Raw genomic sequence first — 18,948 nt, forward strand, 5'->3', positions numbered from 1 at the left:
TAGTGCCTGTGTTTTTGAACAGCCAGCTTGAAAATGTAGGTCTTTCCTTTAAAGTCATTTTAAGAATCTCCAGTGGCCTTGTATAATATTCAGGCAGATTAGCACCCCTATGGTTCAAGTTTTCCACACAAAACTATCCACAACCTGATGGTTTAATAAAGCCTGGAAAAGATTTGATGTGTGTGGAAGAAGCTGAGTAATGTGGTCATTCTGTTTGTTCCTCATGTCATTTGAACTGTGCTTTATACCTGAGCTTAGTGACATACAGTAAAATTTCCCCCCTTGCTGACAATGATCCTAATATTGAAAGTTAGCTTTGTGTTGTGCATTTCTAGGCAGCATTTCCAAAGTGTCTTCTCAAGTTGTTTGTGAAACTCAGGGGGTTTTTTGCTAGTATTTTTGTGTGTGTGTAATATTGAACTATTTGCTGCCTTTTGTTAATCTAATTGCAGTGGCATTACAGCAGCAGAGGCTGAGCTAATGTACATCAATGAAGTGGAACGTCTGGATGGGTTTGGACAGGAAATTTTCCCTGTGAAGGTATGTTAGTATATATTATAAAGAAACCACTGAATCAAACAATGCAGAACTCTGCAGCAACCTTTGGTCTGCGTGCAAATCATGTTTGTCCAAACGGGACAGGACTTCTTTAACTTCTCCAGAGGGTGAAATGACTGCTGGCAGTTTGAATGGACATTGCAGCATGACGGTTACTTAGGCCTACAGTGCTATTTCTCTTCCATGAAAATCCTTCTTACGGAAGAGGTTGCTGTGTTCTAGGGTGTGCCCTCTTGGGAATGAGAGATGCTCCTTGCTTTTCTTTCATCTGCTGTCTATGAGAGAGTGGCCAGGGCAAATGAATCTCAGCTCTGGTCATCTTTAACACGATAGGACAATGAGACCCTTTTGTGTCTTTCTAGTTGCTACTTGACAAGCATTAACTTCATTTTTCCTTAGTTTCCTATATGCGCACACAGGTCCTCCATGCATTTTTAATAAGGGGCAATTTCAGGGATTATTTTGCATTTGCAGTCACTCCCCCTTCACTGGAAGTCCCGTTCTGCCATGGATTGTCTGGATGTGTGGCCTTATGGAGCACATGCTGCCATGATAAAGTTCTGCTGAGAAACTGAAAACTGCTGTTCCCAACATGACCCATGGGTTTTTGCTAACCTACCCTACCACCCCAAGTGGTGGATTGTGGGTGGTTTTCCAAGTCAAAGAAAACTTGGAATTTAAAAACAAATGCAGATGCACACCAAATAAAAAAAGCTTCCTGCTGAAGTCAAAATTGATTCCTTTGGGCCAGAACTGGCCTGGAGGGGAGGAACTGAGTGGCAAAAATCTTTCAGCTCGCCAAAAATTTTTTGTAGTGTTTATTGCCAATGAATGAAATTAAAGCTTTCCTCAGATTCATTTGGAATAATGTTGCACACTACTGCAAAAGAATTCTGTGTTGGAAGTGTCATTAGATACTATTGCATGTGTCACTAAGGTGAGTATGAACAGTGGACTGGGTGCTCTGCAAAATGGCAGGAAGGTGTTAGCCTTGCATGAAGGAGCAGCATGCTGGCCAAGGAGACACACAGAACTGCATTCAAAGGGGAAAATGAAAAGTTTCTCTTTTTTTCCTGATGGAAAATGTTATTAGAATTACGTGTCTTTCTTTCCATGTGGGTATTTGTGTGTATACATGCACACATGTAGATATACGTATTTGTATGTAAACAAATACATACATTTTCCCCCACGCATTCCCAATCTCTTTGCCATGTAAAAGTCCCTCTGGCACAAGGCAGAAGAATGTGTTGTCCTCTAATCAGACTACACTGCTGACTCTCAGCTTGTGGATGAATAGCCAGCCATGGTTTGTTTGCAAAAGGCCTAGCACTCAGTAGTTAAACAGGTGCAGAGACTCCTTCTGAGTCCTTCTGACTCCTTCGCACTGCCTTCTGAGGATCAAGCACAGCAAGGCCAGGAGAACAGCTCTGATCTGGTCTATTAAAATGCAGGGGCACCTGATGGTCTCTACAGTGTATGCAGGCATAGTGCATTGACTTCTCTCACATCCTTTCTTCTAGCCATGCTTTCTAACCACGCTCGTGGTGTTGGCGTGACTTCTATTTACCACTTTAAAGTGTGAATCAATTACTATATATGCAGTTGAGGGGGAACTGTTCTTCCTTGTTGATAAAGGTAGAAAAACCTCTTTGTCCACAGTATTAAGCTTTTGTAGCCAAAAGAAGGGATAAGGTTTTTTAAGGAAACTGATTGAAAAATGGATCAGGAGCACATGGTTTTCAAACAGGAGCCTACAAGAAGACACATGTAGGTGCAAAAGCAATAGTCTCTTCTTAGAGGCCACAGTTTTTGCATTGTTTTTATGTGGTGTGTGCAGTTGAATATTTAACCCAACAACTGAAAGTCAATGGAGGATGTATCTGCATAGAGATGGAAGTACTTTTTGGGGTGACATGCTGTGATCTTCTACATGGAGTACTTAAAGGAGGAAGTGTGAAGGGTAGAGTTTTTGAGAGGGATTCCATCTCCAGGTGTGGTGTTCTGAAATCTCTACATGTTTTAACAGATATCTGGAGAAATACCATGGCTGTGAAAGACAACTGTTGCATTTGGTATTCTACGGGCTCTAGATAGCTGTAGTCACAAAGATGGGATGTGGGATATTATACAATAAATGCCAATATGTGGTCTGTGTGGTGTTTGAGAGAGGAGAACTTTGAGCTCATTTAGCTGCCTTCTCTTCTCACTGATCAGCACAATGAATCCACTTAAGTGTTAACTGCTCTGAAATAATGAAAATCAGAGTTCAGTCAAGCAGCAAAATATAGGTTAGTCCTGCATCCACACTGAAAGGCTGTTCTTTGGTACTTTAGCATGCATTCCTATAAATATATTGACCAGTTTCTTTATTAAATTAAATTTATTATCCTTTCTCTGCAGGATAACCATGGAACTGACATACACCTCGGTATTTTCTTCATGGGAATCTTCATAAAAAACAGAATTGGAAGGACAACTGTGATTTATAGGTAAAAACGAAGGTCTTTTGTATTTAAAGCGAGTTTCTTTCCAGAGCTGTATGTGTGGGATTTTTTCCTGACTTGCATATATGACTGTAATAGTGCCAATCCTCTAACCAAGAAGTAGTAACCTTACTGTTTTCAGGATTGGTTTCTTGGCCCAGATTAGATAAAGAATAGTTTCTGATGTCTGTGAATGGATTGGATGGCAGGAAAGTTGTAGTAGCCTGTCATGTATCTTGTTCTAGTTTACAAGGCTTTGATCCCTTTTCTTCTCTTGTCTTTATGTCTTCTTCTTTGATGCTTATGAATGCAAATCTGTTAAACCTCACAGCTGGCAGCCTAAGAGCTCAACACTTCTGAAAATCTGGTTGCCACGTTTAGGTGCCCCACTAAAAAATGTTGAACTGTCTCATTTTGAAAATCATGGCTGTCACGCTACTGTTTCTTCTGCATTTTATTTTGGTTAATAAGGATGACTTATCCATTAACTTTCTTCTGTATGAAAATGTTGCTAGAAATCTCCATGATTCCAGGGAGGATTGTTTTGCTCTTCTTCGCTACTCTTCTAGTGGGTATTTTTATTACTGGTGCTGTTTACTTGAAGTGGATTTTTACTAATCCTTGCGATTAGAGTAGGAATTTTGTGCAGCCTAAAAGTTGTGTTTTTTGAGGTGCACTGATTTTCAGTCAGTAGCTAAAGCTTATATCAGACTTCAACTGGAATTTTGGGTGGAGGATTGCCTCAAAAGAGCTTTCATTAGTCAGCTTAAAAATGTTAGTGCTCCCTTTTCCCCACAGCTGATGTTTTGCATATTTAATTTTGAGAAGGAATTAGATAATCCTTTAATTGGGCCAGGTGACAAAAGCAAGAAGTTTCTTTACATGTAGAAATGAGAGTTGGTTCTGGGACTCTTACTCTTTGGAAATATGTACTGCAAGCATCCTGCCATGACATGAAGAGGAATGCATGCTGCAAACAGAACAAACAAGTCCTTTCCATCCCCGTGGATTGCATGCAATGTACGCAAATGTCTGTTAGCTATTTGTAAGAAGATTATAACTCAGAACTTGGGCAACCTGACAATTACTTGGGAAAAAAAAAAAAAAAAGATTGCAAACATAAAGCCAGAGTATTAACATGCTATGCATAGCCTACATAACCATGTTGTCAACTTAACCTTCTTTAGCAAAAATTGGCACTGAATGAAAGGTGGAAACAGCATTTGGGGAGGAATGACACTTAAAACAAAATAATTCTATTGCATGTGGCTAAAATCAATCAATTCCAAAATGCCACAGTTCAGTAAAATGGTTATTATTAATGTGTTTTCAATGTGTCTTCTATTGGTAGTCTTCAAATTTGTGTTTTTAAAGAGAGCTTTTTACTCTCCTGCTTTGGGTTAAGGGCTGAATATCCTTTCACTTTTAATCAGAACATGATTTCCTTATTTTCCTGACCAGCTTTCTTCACCAAAAAGTTACTGAAAACCTTTCCCATGAAATGAGACTGATGTTGACTAAGGGAGTCTTACTGTGTTTGTGAAATGTTTGAATGTATGTGTTGGCAAACTCCAGTGCATTTTTTTACTCTGCAGGTGGAATGACATTGGGAATATTGCTCATAACAAGTCTTCAATTGTTCTAGAGTTGATCAACAAAGAAGAGAATGTACTCTTTCACACAGTAAGAAAAAGATCTGATCAGTGTCATCATAAAAGCTACTTATGTAAAAATAAACCTTTAAAATGTCACTTTCCCAAAGAGACTCACTTGCATAACACCACCCCCCTCACAGTTCATGTTGTACTTTATGCAGAAAGAGAAATGAACTTCATTTACGTACTGATTTCTGTATTTTCTTCCAAGCATCCTGAAATATCCTATGCTGGGAAGTCTGCAAAAAAACTGAAGTGCTTTTTGAATAGTACAAATACAGTAGCATAAGTAGAAACTGGCCATGAGCTACTGTGTGTGCACCTACTGGAACTCAGAGGGCCATGGTGCTGTTTTCTGCTGTTTCAAATCACTCTACATCTCCCTGAACCAAGGCCAGTACAGAAACTGGACCAGCAAGCTTGAGCCATTTTATTGTTGCAAGCCCCCCTCACTCTGGCTTAGCCGTGAAGTTGGAGGGTGTAAATGCACAACACTGGGTTTCAGGAATCCTATGCCTTCAATGCTCTTGAGACCACTAGATGTGTTCTTGGGAGCCAAATTCTGTATGTGGTAGACCATACCCGGCATTCTTGCAACTAGATTTTTAAAAAATTTTTGTCACTTCTTGATAAGAATAACAAACCATTTTTTCCCCTATTTTTTTCTCCTTTTTAAAGGATGATCTTGAAAATGCCAAATATATTTCACGTCTGTTTGCATCAAGACACAAGTTTTACAAACAGAACAAAATCTGCACAGAGTAAGTACTCTTGCTTCACAGTTGTTTTCTGACACCTTGCTCTGGAATTGTTCTGAGTTTTGGCATGTTTGGTTTTGTTTGGGTTTTGGGATTTTTTTGGATTTTTTTACCCCCTAGTCATGTATGTCAGCTATTCTTTTCCCCTTTCTTTTCTTTTTTTTTTTTTTTTTTTTTTTTTTTTTTTTTTTTTTTCCTGGTTTGTTTTAACCAACAGCAAGAACAGACAGTTGAGAATGACATTTCAATCTGAGCCTTGTGAGCTTTGATGCTCCCCAAGCACCCAAATCCTACAGGGAGTCTTGAATTGAAGGCCTTGGTGTCTGCTGTTCATAGCCCAGAGTATTATTATATATTATATATCTAAACTGGAGTGAAAGGTGACATATGTTATCGTGTCAAAATGTGAGCTCCAGCAGCAGATGCACTGCCTATCCAGCAGCTAAGGGCACTGGAAAGTGCAGGTTGTCATCTTCTAGTTTGGGCAGGATAATTTATCTGTCTCCTATGTGTGCTGAACGAGGGAGGACACCTGGGTGCATTAATCTGTGTAGCTGTACTGTCACAGCACAGCAGAGATTGTAAATCTAAACCTGAAGTCTCCTTTAGGCTCTGGTTTGAGCACTTTCTTAGAAACTGGCCTTGAGCTAGTCCTCTCACACAGGTGGATTCCTTCTAACTGAAGGAGGAATTCATTAGGCTTGAGCTTTAATTCAAAGGTCTGTTTCTTAGCTGAGATGTTTCATTTATACCAGCACACATTTTCAGATTGAGATGAATTTGGCTTTCAAAACATTAGAGTTTTGAGAAATTTTTGTGGTGTGCTGGGTGTGTATAGCAGAGAACATTAAATTCTTGCAAAACTTACCATGAAGAAGTCTCATCTCTATCAACAACTCTAGTTAGAGCTGGTCATCCCATCTGTTCAGCTGGGTAATGCCATCTGTTGGAAAATAAAGCCAAAATGATGAGGGGAAGATTGGAAGGTCTTTCACGTGTGCACACATTATATTAACATATGGTGAGATAGAGCATAGGAGAGTCCAATGAGGTGAACGACTCTGAGTGATCTTTTCACTTACAGAAAAGAGATGTTGGTTAGATTTTACATGTTGCTTACAGTTCCTGGGAGGTGAGTGGAAAAGACATTCCTTAGCAGCATATAATGGATTTCAGTAGTCCAACACTAAATTAAATTGTAATGGTTCCAGAGGGATTGAATCCAAAGGGAGGTCCTGATTATTTCCTCTGTGACAGTCAAGAAAGAAAGCAAAATACCATAGTCTGTCACCTTGGGATATTTCCCCTTTGAAGCTGTGTGTTGGGGTCAACAGAGAGAACTTTCTGTTGCCAGTCTTAATCCAGACCGCAGAAGCCATAGCTTTTGATCGTGTTTCTTCCTAAGCACTGAACCATAAGTATGTCGCTCCTATGAACATGTTGTATGTAGCAGTTTCATAGGCAACTTGCAAATATTTGGACTAATAAAGGTAGGAAGTGTCATGAAGTCAAAGAGCAAAATAACAAGTTGCAATGTATTTTTGTCATTAAGAGCTGCTCTCCTGACCACGGTCGCACATGGTATAAGCTTGTGTGCTAGAGCTACAGATATTGTTGACAGCAAATGCTGGTGTGTGTTTTCTAGCCAAATAATTTTCCTGCCCTCTGTGTTAAAATGATCGTTTGTTTTCCTGTGTGCCTTTCCTCTAATCACACATAACATCATTCACCAGATCAGAAACTCTAAGAGGACAAATTCCACCTTTCCTCTTTTCACGTAAGCACTATATTTCTACCTCCCTCAACTTGTTTCTTTCCCTTCCTCGTATTTTTTTTCCTCCTACACTCCTTGTTCCTTCCACTGCACCTGGCTACTCTAACATTGTATGTGGCTCTGCTAGTATTGTCTAACCAGTTGTTTTTTTTTTCTTTTCTTCCTGATCTGTGTGCATGGCTTTGGAGTGATTGCTGTCAATTTCATAAGATTGTCCTTGTTTTAATGTCCCCATTAAGTCACCTGAGACTGTACCCGTGTGCCATGTTCAGTTTTTTTACTTATGAGACTTTTAAAATTCATTTTAAACCAGATTTTTTTTTCCTTGTGTTTCCAAGTAAGCCAGATAGGATAATGAGCAAAAGGCATGTATAATTTGGAATGGGAACATTTCCTGTATTTAAAGGAGAACCTGAATTATTTTCATTTATTCATATATCTGAAAATCTCAGTAATGAGCAATATGAACGAATTCTTCACATCTTGTTTTTTCCATTCATTCTTGACTCAGAATTGAGATATTGTGGTTTCTATCATTTCTGTTTTCCCTCCACAGACAATCAAATTCTCCTCCCCCTATCCGACGACGGCCAACCTGGAGTAGGTCATCTTTGGTACGTGCCACTGTGAGGTCTTTAAGAATATCTATACCATTTCTAATGGGATGAGGCATTGTGTAAGATGAACTACTTTCAAAATTTCAAATAAGCCCATTAACTCATTTCTTGTTGGCAATATGGCTGGAATGAGTTTCAAGGGTGTGACTGCCCAGATTGATTAACTGGATAATATCACCACTGAGTAGTAAAAATTATAGTCTTCAAGGTATTATATTTTTATTTGCCCTGCAGAAACTGAGCATCTTTTCTGCTGGATTGAGGTTATTTCAATATGTGGAGAAGTAATCCTCTAGAAAGAATTTGAAGTCTCTTGTGCTCTATTGCAACAGATCTAGTCATTACATAATGTTACATTTCACATTTCACTCATGTTTTTGTATAGAATACTTAACAATTTAACAGCTTCTTGGGTTAAGACCCTGTTTTATCTGTGAAGTTATTGTTAATTTATGTTAAACTATTAGAATCAGTCAGGACTGTGATTCAGAGTTTTTCTTATATTGATTTTATTTCTGTTTAACTAACCCCCAGAAACACTATCAATCTGACAAAACTGGGTGATTTTTTTCCTGAAATATTAAAAAAAAAAAAAAACCACAAACAAACAAAAAAACCTCACACATGTGTGAGTCTTTTGAGTCTTTTTTTTTTTTTCTCTGTCTATTCTAAAGAAATTCTTTTTGGATGAAATTTTAAGATCTTGCATGTCAGTATTTTTTAATCTCATTTAACAGATTCTGAATTCCTGTAACAGTAGCACTGCTGGTTCCTTAGACAGAGGGCAATATTATCTCTATGCAGGTTGCCAGTTTTCATGAGTGGTATAAGTTACACCTACTTTGTCGACTTCTCCAGAGTGAAAAGTCCATTGACCTCCTGCTGCATGGCAGAAAGCTGATGTGGGCAAGTGTTTTCTTGACATTTCCCCACAGCATGGTTACAGCTTGTGAAAATGTTCCAAAATTAAGCTTAAGCAGATTTTTAGGATGACTTTATCCTTGTAGATTTCAACACAGGTTATTTTCCTGCATGTATGTATACAATCCATTCGATCAAAAAGTTGCACCCTCTGTTTCCCAGGCACTGGCAGGAAAGCTGCTGTAGCAGCCTCCAGATTTCTTTGCCCCTCCATTGCTAAGGTGTTTCTAAGGTGTTATGATGCAATACGCAGGCTGTGTATTGCATTCTCTGTGGCATATTTACAGTACTTTTGGTATCTATGGGTTAGGTCCCTGGAAATAATGAAAAACTGAAGATGAAAAAATGAGTTTTGCTTTGCATTTTTATGCTTCTTCCCTATCATGAGAGGGAAAAAGGGGCTGCTTTCTAAATTATATATGAAAAATGGAAATCTGCTCTTTCAAAAGAAAAAACAAATCCTGCTGCCACTTTGTTTTAAACATAAGCATGCAACAAGCTTTAAATCACCAAAGTTTCAGGAAGATCAAGAGGAAGAATGCAGACTCATCAATCGAAAAGTGCACTGGGCTGCTGATTGCTCATGGTGAACTTTCAGCTGCCTTTTTCATAATTGTTCTGTTAACTTGTTGGAACAGTTCTCTTTGGGAGGAAAAAAAAAGCCCTCCTGACTGTTGTCTGAACTGCACATACCTTCATACACCTACCTATTCATTTGTCTTGTGTAGCAATAAATCAGTAGGCAGAAACGGGAAGTGAAGTGGAATCCTTGGGGTGAGGCTCTGCCACTTCACTAGGGATCACGTTCTTTACTTTCAGATCAAGACCCTTTATATAGTTTTGGCATGGTTTCTGCTGTCTCTTTTTCCTGTCAGACCACCCAGCGATGTTGATTTTCCAGAAAAACCCCCTCAGTGTGGGAGATCTTAATATAATGGTATGTTTAATTACCCGATTTTTTAAAAAATCCAAGTCATCATTAATTTGGATATTGATGTTCTGCAGACCCCAGGGTTCTCTTTTTTCAAAGGAGGCAGATGGGTCTTAGAAATAGAAATTCAAAATTTCTTGCAGATACCTTTCACAACATCTATCACAAAGAAAACTCTCTGCTCCACATGTGTACATTCTTGGTAGAAGTCACTTCTCTTTCCAGCATCTAGGTTAGTTCCAGCCTCAGCTCCTCCACTAAAATTGTCAACAGCAGTCTCCTTGGCCTAGGTTGTTCAGTGAAACTAGGGTTTTATACCTTCAGAAGCAATTCTTTTAGCAAAAATACATCTTGATGTTTTTCAGCTCTGGCTTAACACAGCAATTTTGTATGCAAGTATTCATACTGAGCTCAATATCTTTGATTCTCATTCCTTCTCACCATTTACATAGAAAATGTAAATCTTACCCCTTCCCCACCCCCTCTTTGCTAGTAAACTTGTATGGTGCTCATTTGGCGCATGTGCACGCAAAGGCAGATTATGTGGGGTTTTTTGCCTTGGGCATCCACAGTATTCCTTAATAGTTTGAACTACGTGAATCAGCCTGGATGAAAAGCCCTTATTCTGCTGCAGAGGAAGACACATTCATGAGACAGGAGTGTCTTCCTTGTCTTTCTGCTTACTTCATATATTGAAATATGTTTTCATAAACTTTGCTCAGTAACACCAGACAGGACATTGCAGTGCAGGTGGCAAAGTAGAATTGCAAAACACGTTGGTTTACCAAGGGACGAAGCTGGGGAATATGGTGTCAGCTCTGATTTATTTTCTGTAAATGATCTTGCTGATTAAATGCTGAATTGCCCCCTCTGAGACTTGTGTTAAAATTTTTCTTTAGTGCAGATTATTAGTGTAAACTCAAGTTCATTATCAAAGGAATTCAATGTTCATGTAATTTACAGGGTTCTTTTAGGTCCATATGTGGTCCTATTGCTTGTATAACAGTGTCCTAAGTCCTTGAATTTGTTCCATGTCTGCTTTTGTGCCGATTAAGTGTCTGTTTTGTCTGGGTTTAATTCTTCAAGGGCAAGGGCTTTTAATAAAAATGTGAGGAATTTTAAAAGAGCTGAAATTGTGGATTTTTTTTCTGAGGTGGTTGAGCTTAAAGGAGTCTTAAGTGGTCAGCTTTGGGCTCTGTAACAAAATTTAGCAAGCAATTTACAAAAAATTATTCTCTGTTCTATAAGGAACTGCCAAGACGTGTCTGGCTGGGTAAGAAAGAGCAGTATTCAGTGGAAAGGGCACAGAACCATTTTTCCTGTTTCGGTTGCAAAAATTGTAACAAATGAAGTTCTAATGCTTTTTTTATTTCCTTGTGCTTTTATTTCAGCCAAGACAACATCCTTTTATACTGCCTCCTATGCATATCCAGTGTGGAGAACACTACACTGAAACACATAATTCACAAGGTACTTAGAGCATATATTTTCCCTTGAATGTACTTCAATTTTATGTGTATGCAAAGAAGCTCCTAAGCCTTATGTCTAGATTTATAATGCCATCATGGTCAAACGGGAGCTGCTGCTGCTGGAGAACTAGCAGTTTTATAGTTAATGTTGCAATAAGTATTCTGTTTGAAGTCCAATTTCAGTTTTCAAATTTCCCTAAAATATCTGCGTATGATTATATGGACCTTAAACTTGGTATTCCAGTTCAGTGAACTGAAAAAATAATTTCTAAAGCGAGTATGATGGCTGTACTCAAAGGCAGTGCCAGCTGGGGCCAGGGAGAGAAATCGAGTGAGGGAAAAGGAGACAGCAAAAAGCTTTTACTGTAGGAGAAATCATAATGTTCTGTCCATGAAACTGTATCTGTAGGGAACCATTCTGCTGATTTTTCGCCACCATCTGCCTGCATTGTTAGCCTTACAGACACAAGGAGGGTTAACTATTTTTACACCCATGTTTGACAAATAAGTTCTTTAAGAGGTTGTGCCAGGTTACTTTGATCAAGCCTGGGAATGGAGCCCAGCCCCTAAACGCTTGAGTCTCACACCCTTAACCACCCCACCTTTAGGAATACACGTAGCCAGGTCTGTTAGGCTGCTGTTCTTTGCAGTTCATGAGAGGTACAGTTGAAGTGCTCTCACCAACAGAGGAACTCCCAATCATACCTGTTAGTGTTTTGGTTTGTGGGGTCTGACTATTTTTAAGGTAGAATTTGGTAAGTTTTAAAAGGAGCCATTTAGTAGAGTTCCTTGCATACAGTAGGCTTAGTGGCTACTACTGTTCTACTGTGGAGGTGAGGCTATGAAGGATATTCTCAGTTTTAGAAGAATTGTAAAATTCCCTTCGTTTTACAACAGACTTTTCTACATTTTCATAGAACTAGCTGATTTCAGTTTGGGAAGCTATTACTCTTTTCTTACAAGATTTTCAACAGGGACAGCCTTGCAGTCAAGTTGTGATCCAGGATATGGTCGTTTATGTCTTGATTTCCTTTCAGGTACACTTTGCTGAAGTATTTCACATTCTGTATTGCATCTGTAGGGTAGCTTGTTGTTTGGGTTTTGTTTTTTTTTATTTTTTATTTTCCCCCTGAGCTTTGATCACCCAAATGTGTCTTACTTCAGATCCTCAAAACTGTTGATTGGTCTAAAGTAGGATTGCCAATTTCACAGTCCTCTGCTACTCTGAATCTCAGATAGCTGTGTATCAACAGAAGAGATGAGAGCATTTTTCAGGTTAACCATATGCTTGCAGCGCTGGAGTTTGAAGGTGTCAGCAGCAGTGAACCCTTTCACAATGCTGAAGGAGGAGATGCCCCTTTATTCTTCCTTGTCGCCTCAGGCAAAAACACTTCCTCTCTTTACCCTTTCATGTTTCCCACAAGGATCTGAACTACCACCATATTTTGCTAAGTACTGGGAATATTTACATTGGTAGTGTTGCTTTAGTTCTATTTCAATGGCTCAGTGATGCTCCCAAGACCAAACATTCCCTGCGCTTGTGCGCTACGCTGTCTCTGTACTCAATGGTGCAGATTGCATTTGGAGTTTTCTCAACAGTGAATAAGTCCTTGTGGGTTAAAATTGTCAACATTTCTGTCTCTACTCTGCACAGATAGCATTTTCCATGGAAATGAAGAAACTTTCTACTGCAGGTCTCAGACCAGTTTGGATAGGTGTCCAATGGACTTCAGCTACTTGAATGGTAATGGACCCAATGGGAGTGTGTGCAGTGCCCACAGCATGAACTCCCTCAATAGGTCACAGAACTTCATCCAGGCATCTCCAATGTCCTCAAATCTGAGCATCCCAGGAAGTGACATCATGAGAGCAGACTACATCCCCAGCCACAGACACAGTGCAATCATCGTCCCGTCTTACAGGCCAACCCCAGATTATGAAACTGTCATGAGGCAAATGAAGAGAGGAGTGATCCAGATGGATAGCCAAAGTCAGTCTCTGAGGAATCTCAACATTGGAAACACACATGCTTACAACCAGCCAGAAGACCTGGTTTACAGTCAGCCTGAGATTCGAGAGAGGCACCCTTACATGATCACCTACGGACCCCAGGGGGGTGGCTATAACAAGCCCGTGGCCCCGGCTGACCAAATGAACCCCAACAACGCTGCTCAGAATAAGACGGCAGCTAGCGCCATATCCCACACGGTCAGCACCCCAGAACTGGCCAACATGCAGCTGCAGAGCGGCCAGAGCTACAACAGCACCACCCACATGCTGAAGAACTATCTCTTCAGGCCCCCTCCTCCATACCCACGCCCGCGCCCCGCCACCAGCACGCCCGACCTCGCCAGCCACCGGCACAAGTACGTCAGCGGCAGCAGCCCCGACCTGGTCACCCGTAAGGTGCAACTCTCAGTGAAAACCTTCCAGGAGGACAGCTCGCCCGTGGTGCGCCAGTCGCTGCAGGAGGTCAGCGAGCCCCTGATGGCCGTGAAGCACCACGCGGCCGTGAACAAGCGCCACAGCCTGGAGGTCATCAGCAATATGGTGCGCGGGATAGAAGCCATGGCCCTAAAAACTTTGAACGCCCCTCTGCCGCGCAGGAACACTTTGAGGGAGCAGGTGCAGCCGGAAGAGTCTGTTCAGATGGGGCACGAAGTTCAGCAAGTCCCTCATTACCACCACAAAAAGACATTTTCTGATGCCACAATGCTGATACACAGCAGTGAAAGTGAAGAGGAAGAGGAAACGCAGGAATCTGTGTCCCGGATAGCAGCCCTCCATGAGAACATGGAGTACAGCGCTCAGCTGCAAGCTGCCTTGGCTAGAATACCAAATAAACCTCCTCCGGAGTATCCTGGGCCTCGTAAAAGTGTCAGCAACGGAGCACTGAGGCAGGACCATGTTAGCATTTCTGTGGCTGTAGCCAGGGCCAAGGCCATGAGGCCAGGGCCTTCCAAAGCCATCAGTGTCTCTCGAACTGATCAAGTGGCAATCAATGGGTCTTCACTGGGGCCCTCTATCTCAGAGCCCGACCTCACCAGTGTGAAGGAGAGGGTCAAGAAAGAACCGGTCAAGGAAAGGCCTGTGTCTGAAATGTTTTCTATCGAGGACAGCATTATAGAAAGAGAGATCATGATGAGGGTAAGTGCCTTCCTCTGTTGCGGTGGCTTCTTGGAAATTAGTAATCACACAGGTCAACTTCCACACCAGAAAACTGTTGGGTCAGTAAACTGCAAGGGAATGTGTGGGTGGGAAGCTGTGGATCTACTTAAAGTTGGGAAATGTGATATTAAGTGCCACATACAATTTGGTTGTATCAACCCTCCATCAAGGGGGCTGATCCCATGCACTGCTTGGGCTTGTCTGTTGTCTCAGCTGTGGCACTTTGGCTGCTGGCCAGACCTGTGTTTGACCCAGCCGAGGATGCTACCACCCTGGCAGCAGTGCTGGCTGGAGGTGGGTGGCAGGGCGGGCAGTTGGGGATGAGGAGGCTGATGGCAAAGCCCCCCTTGATGCTGCTTCCCTTTAGGAGTTGTGGGCAGGACGAGTCTGGAATGCATTTGCCAAGATGGGTGGGAGGTTGTGTTTTTGGCACTGGTGTTTTTTCCTCCTTTGCAAGGGTGTCGGGTGAAGTATCACATAACATAATGGCAACTCATGACTTTTTTCAAATGACCTTTAATTCCCTTCCTACCACTTTATGTAAGATAGTGATCTGAGTAAAACCCTGGTAGCCCTAGAATATGGATTGTCGGTTTTGCCAGTAACTGAGGAACTGGATATCTAAATAGAGAAGCAGCAGATGTAGAGGCTGTGTGGTTGAGCATCTGGGTTGTTTATTTTGTTAAAAATGCACTCAAGTATGAGAAGTAGGGTTCTGTTAAACTTGCAACAAATTTAAAATAGGAAATATTTAAAGGCAATGACAGAAACATGAGGGATGCTTATCACTTAGTGACCTACATATGTACCTGGTGTACTGCTGTGAGCAGTGCAACGGCAGTCACAGAAACCCAGGTGTATGCTGTAGTTGTTGTCTTCAGCACCGAGGTCTGAAACAAAAACAATTCCTGAAACAAATTAATAAAGCATCTAAGTGGTCCAAAGTAGAAAAGAGTTTGTGGTGTACTAGATCAGTAACTTGCTAGATTTTAATACTACTGTATATTCAAAGAAATTTTCTAAATGTTTCCATTGTTGTTCTTGTCCATTGGGCGTCCTTATGCTGATGTAACTGTTAGCAACACAACCTGAACTACTAAATTGCAACATAGAGACTGAGTTTAGTCCTTGACAACTCCTAAACTTCAAATGTAAAATAGATACTTGACTATAAAACATGATTTTTCATTAATGAATAGACATTGGTATTACAACAAGCATGCATATGCTCTTTTGATCTTCTGAGGAAAGAAAAACTAGTGAAAAGCAGGAGCCTACAGGATTTTAAGATGGAAATGAAGGTGAGAAGAGATCTTAGATGTTTGAATATTCTTCCTCTGCAATAGCCATTCAGATCGCTTTGGTCAAAAGGTCCTTTATTTGTTGTTGCTTTGAAAGTAAATGGGTAGCCTTAGCATTTAGCTTTTAGAGTGGCTTCACCCTAGATCAGGAATCTTGACGTGTGGACCTTCCTTTTGTAACAGGAATCAGGTGTTATATTAATGGCAATTTGGTGACCTTGATCTGTTAAGCACAGACTTTCTTCTCTTTCACCTCTGAAGTAGTAAAAATAATAAAATTCCCAAACAAAGGGAAAATACTTGCATTTTCCTGCTTTCTCAAAGTATAAAAAGAAGCCAGAGTGGATTTGGGTGTTTGTTTTTTTGCTTAGTGCTCTGGAGGAACCCAGTGGTGAGGAAAAAGCTCACAAGGTTTTGGAAAATCAAGGCATATACATATGTCTGAGGGCATTCAGGTTCAATCGTGTGTTTCTAGGAGCTGAGCTTGGCCCATCTGGTGACCACAGCTTCCATATGTGTGCTGAGAACCAGGCACCCCTTGTGCTTATCCCTCCTTCCAAATCCAGCAGAAAGAGCTGTTAAGGAAATGGAATAAAATATTCCTAATTTGGGTACTTCTGGAGATGCTCTGTCTTTTTTGATGCTTCAGCTCCCAGTGGCATAAGGAGGGGGCAGCAGGATGAATTTAAAATTCATGCTCTGGTTCTCCATGTCATACCATAATATGATTCATGAATATGATAATATCCCTCCCTGGCTGCAATTGCATTCAGTTTCTGGGACATGCAGGCTCAGTTTTTAGGGCAGAATATATCATGGGTGCTGTTTGAATCACCATAAAACTGAACTCGTCAGAAGACTTCTCCTTTTAAGCATTACCATCACAGAAGAGAAACAATGGCCTGTGTTTTAGTGTTTGTTGTTATAGATTGAAATTATTGCTTTTCAAAAGATGCCCCAGGTATCTTGGTTTGGTAGTGCTACTTTAACGTAACAGGGTGATGCTTTGTGTGTCCTGCATTCAGAAAAATGTCTGCAGGAAAATGCTTGAGATTGTATTTGTGTGTCTTTTGATGGCATGTAAACTGTATTACATGCTGGGATTGCTTCTTTGAAATTAAAATGCTGTGCTCATGTAGGAGCAGGCCTTTGAGGAATAACAGGAAGAATAGAGGTTGTGTTTGAATTTACGATGCTAATGGTGATCATCTGCATTCCTTGGCCAGAGAGTTGCAGATTTTGGAGATTAAAAAAACATTCCAGCATTTTACTGGCATTATAAATAATCACACAGAGATGAAAACGTGCCTTTTCTTGCCAAAAGAATCTAGAAAAGCAGAAGATGGCAGGCCTGGAGGCCCAGAAGAGGCCCTTGATGTTGGCAGCACTGAACGGACTCTCAGTTGCTAGGGTTCCAGTGCCGGAGGACAGCCAGGATGAAGTCACCAAGGTGCCAATGGATGAGAGGGTAAGATGGAGCCTCATGAAATGTTTCTTGTTCTGTTTGTTCCCAGCAGCACGAGGTATCTAAATACTAAAATCTGATTTAAAATGTAAAAAAAAAAAATTCTCTTAAAAGTTTTCAGAGCCATTAATGCAAAAGGTTTGTGGCTAACGCTGGTATGTCTTTGAATGCAGGCAAAGCATCAAATGTCTTGAACATTTACTGAAGTTAGTGAAAATGGAAGCTGTTCTCTGTTTCACCTGACTGTACAATGTCATACAACATCAATCTGTAAATCTAACACTTTGCACATTTTTCACTTGACCAGGTGAAGTGCTCACCCACAGATACTGTCTTTCATGTTCTCATACAGATAAGGACTTTGGTTAATGTCTCTAATGGGATTAAATTTTAAAAAAAATCTTGTTTGCCTCCTGATGTTTGTGCACATGCATGTGTGCGCGTGTATATGGAATTTCAGATATTAAAAACAGTTGCTGCTGTTAAGATTTGAGAAGCAAATTTGCAAAGAATCTCTCTGGTTTTCTGGATAGAAATTTGCAGCCTTGTGTTGTCTGGTACCCAGGGAATAGCACTTCACCTCCATCTTGTCTGTATGTGGGGTTATGTTCAACCACAGACGTTGGATACTTGTGAGTTAGATAGTATTTTGAAAATGTGGGCCACACTTCTTGCAGTACAATCTTCTTCTTGAAAAAAAAAAACTATCATGTTGAAATCATATATTCATACTGAAATTCTTACTGAACCAAAATTATTTAGCACAGGTTCACTTTTTATGCTATCAGTCTTCAAAAATGTGGAGGTGGAATGTAAAACTGTAAAATTTGTCAGTGGTTTCACTTGGTAAAAATAAGTGTGTCATATTTCCTCAGATAACTGCAGAAGGAGTGAGTGAGAGAATGCTATGGCTGTGTATTGGAATTCAAAGAATGGATGGATGGGTCTAGTGGTAAATGTTCTTCCCAGAAGCATTAATGTGTTGGTGCTTCTTTCTGTTAAATCGTAGTGCAAAATCTTGAGGAGGAAGCTGGAGGAGGGGATGGTGTTTACAGAATACGAGCAGATTCCAAAGAAAAAGGCAGACGGGATCTTCACCACTGCTGCCCTGCCTGAAAACACGGAGCGCAACCGCATCAGGGAGGTTGTTCCTTATGAGGAGAACCGAGTGGAGCTGGTGCCGACTAAAGAAAACAATACAGGCTACATCAACGCTTCACACATAAAGGTAAAAGCTTGCTTCAGTTTTGCTTGGCAAATGAAGCCGTGCTAAAGCTTTGATTGCATTTCTGGCAGCACTGCAGCATCTTCTGTACCTCTGGAGCTTCTGAAAAGGTTTAGGATGCATCATTATATCTTTGTGTGTCACCACAGGCATCTCTCAAGTCTCCTATCACCTAACATGCATAAGCTGATTTAACTGCTGGAGACTGGGAAGTCATTTTAGAGAGGCATCCTGGCTTTTTTGTGCCCACCTCTGCCAGCTTGTTGTGGAATGACTCTATTGGTTAGTGTAGAAAGAGGTGCCATGTTTCTCAAACCTCATGGGAATGCATTAGATCAGCCCCAATACCTGCAGTGTGGTAAAGAAATTTTTAAAAGTATGCACTGACCTTACCAATAAAGTCCCTGCATCTCTGACTGGAAACTGCATTGAACTTCCATGTTACAAATTGTGCTTTTAACAAGAAACTTCAGATTTCATGTTAATTCAATATAGCAATAATTAAATATACGACTTGACTGTATTTACAAGCATGGCCAATTTTAACAGTGAACTATGCTCCAGTGACTGCAGATGCTTGTTTATCTTTAAGCTTCCAGCAGTATTTGCAAAGTCTTCTG

The 18,948-nt window shown here is 40.6% G+C and overlaps 1 protein-coding gene across 2 annotated transcripts in view; it reads left to right on the top strand.

The window, feature by feature from the left end:
- Window positions 1–18,948, top strand: part of PTPN14 (protein tyrosine phosphatase non-receptor type 14) — a 111,800-nt gene that overhangs the window by 76,901 nt on the left and 15,951 nt on the right. For both annotated transcript variants that reach the window (XM_066178280.1, XM_066178281.1), the window contains exons 7-15: window positions 453–540; window positions 2,962–3,050; window positions 4,640–4,727; window positions 5,378–5,460; window positions 7,788–7,845; window positions 11,092–11,170; window positions 12,824–14,316; window positions 16,963–17,106; window positions 18,113–18,331. In XM_066178280.1, the coding sequence (XP_066034377.1) occupies window positions 453–540; window positions 2,962–3,050; window positions 4,640–4,727; window positions 5,378–5,460; window positions 7,788–7,845; window positions 11,092–11,170; window positions 12,824–14,316; window positions 16,963–17,106; window positions 18,113–18,331 (2,341 nt within the window). The remainder of the gene's footprint in view (window positions 1–452; window positions 541–2,961; window positions 3,051–4,639; window positions 4,728–5,377; window positions 5,461–7,787; window positions 7,846–11,091; window positions 11,171–12,823; window positions 14,317–16,962; window positions 17,107–18,112; window positions 18,332–18,948) is intronic.

Source organism: Chamaea fasciata, unplaced genomic scaffold (assembly GCF_029207755.1).
Source record: "Chamaea fasciata isolate MVZ Bird 193981 ecotype frontalis unplaced genomic scaffold, bChaFas1.0.hap1 SCAF_3, whole genome shotgun sequence".
Lineage (NCBI taxonomy): Eukaryota > Metazoa > Chordata > Aves > Passeriformes > Sylviidae > Chamaea > Chamaea fasciata.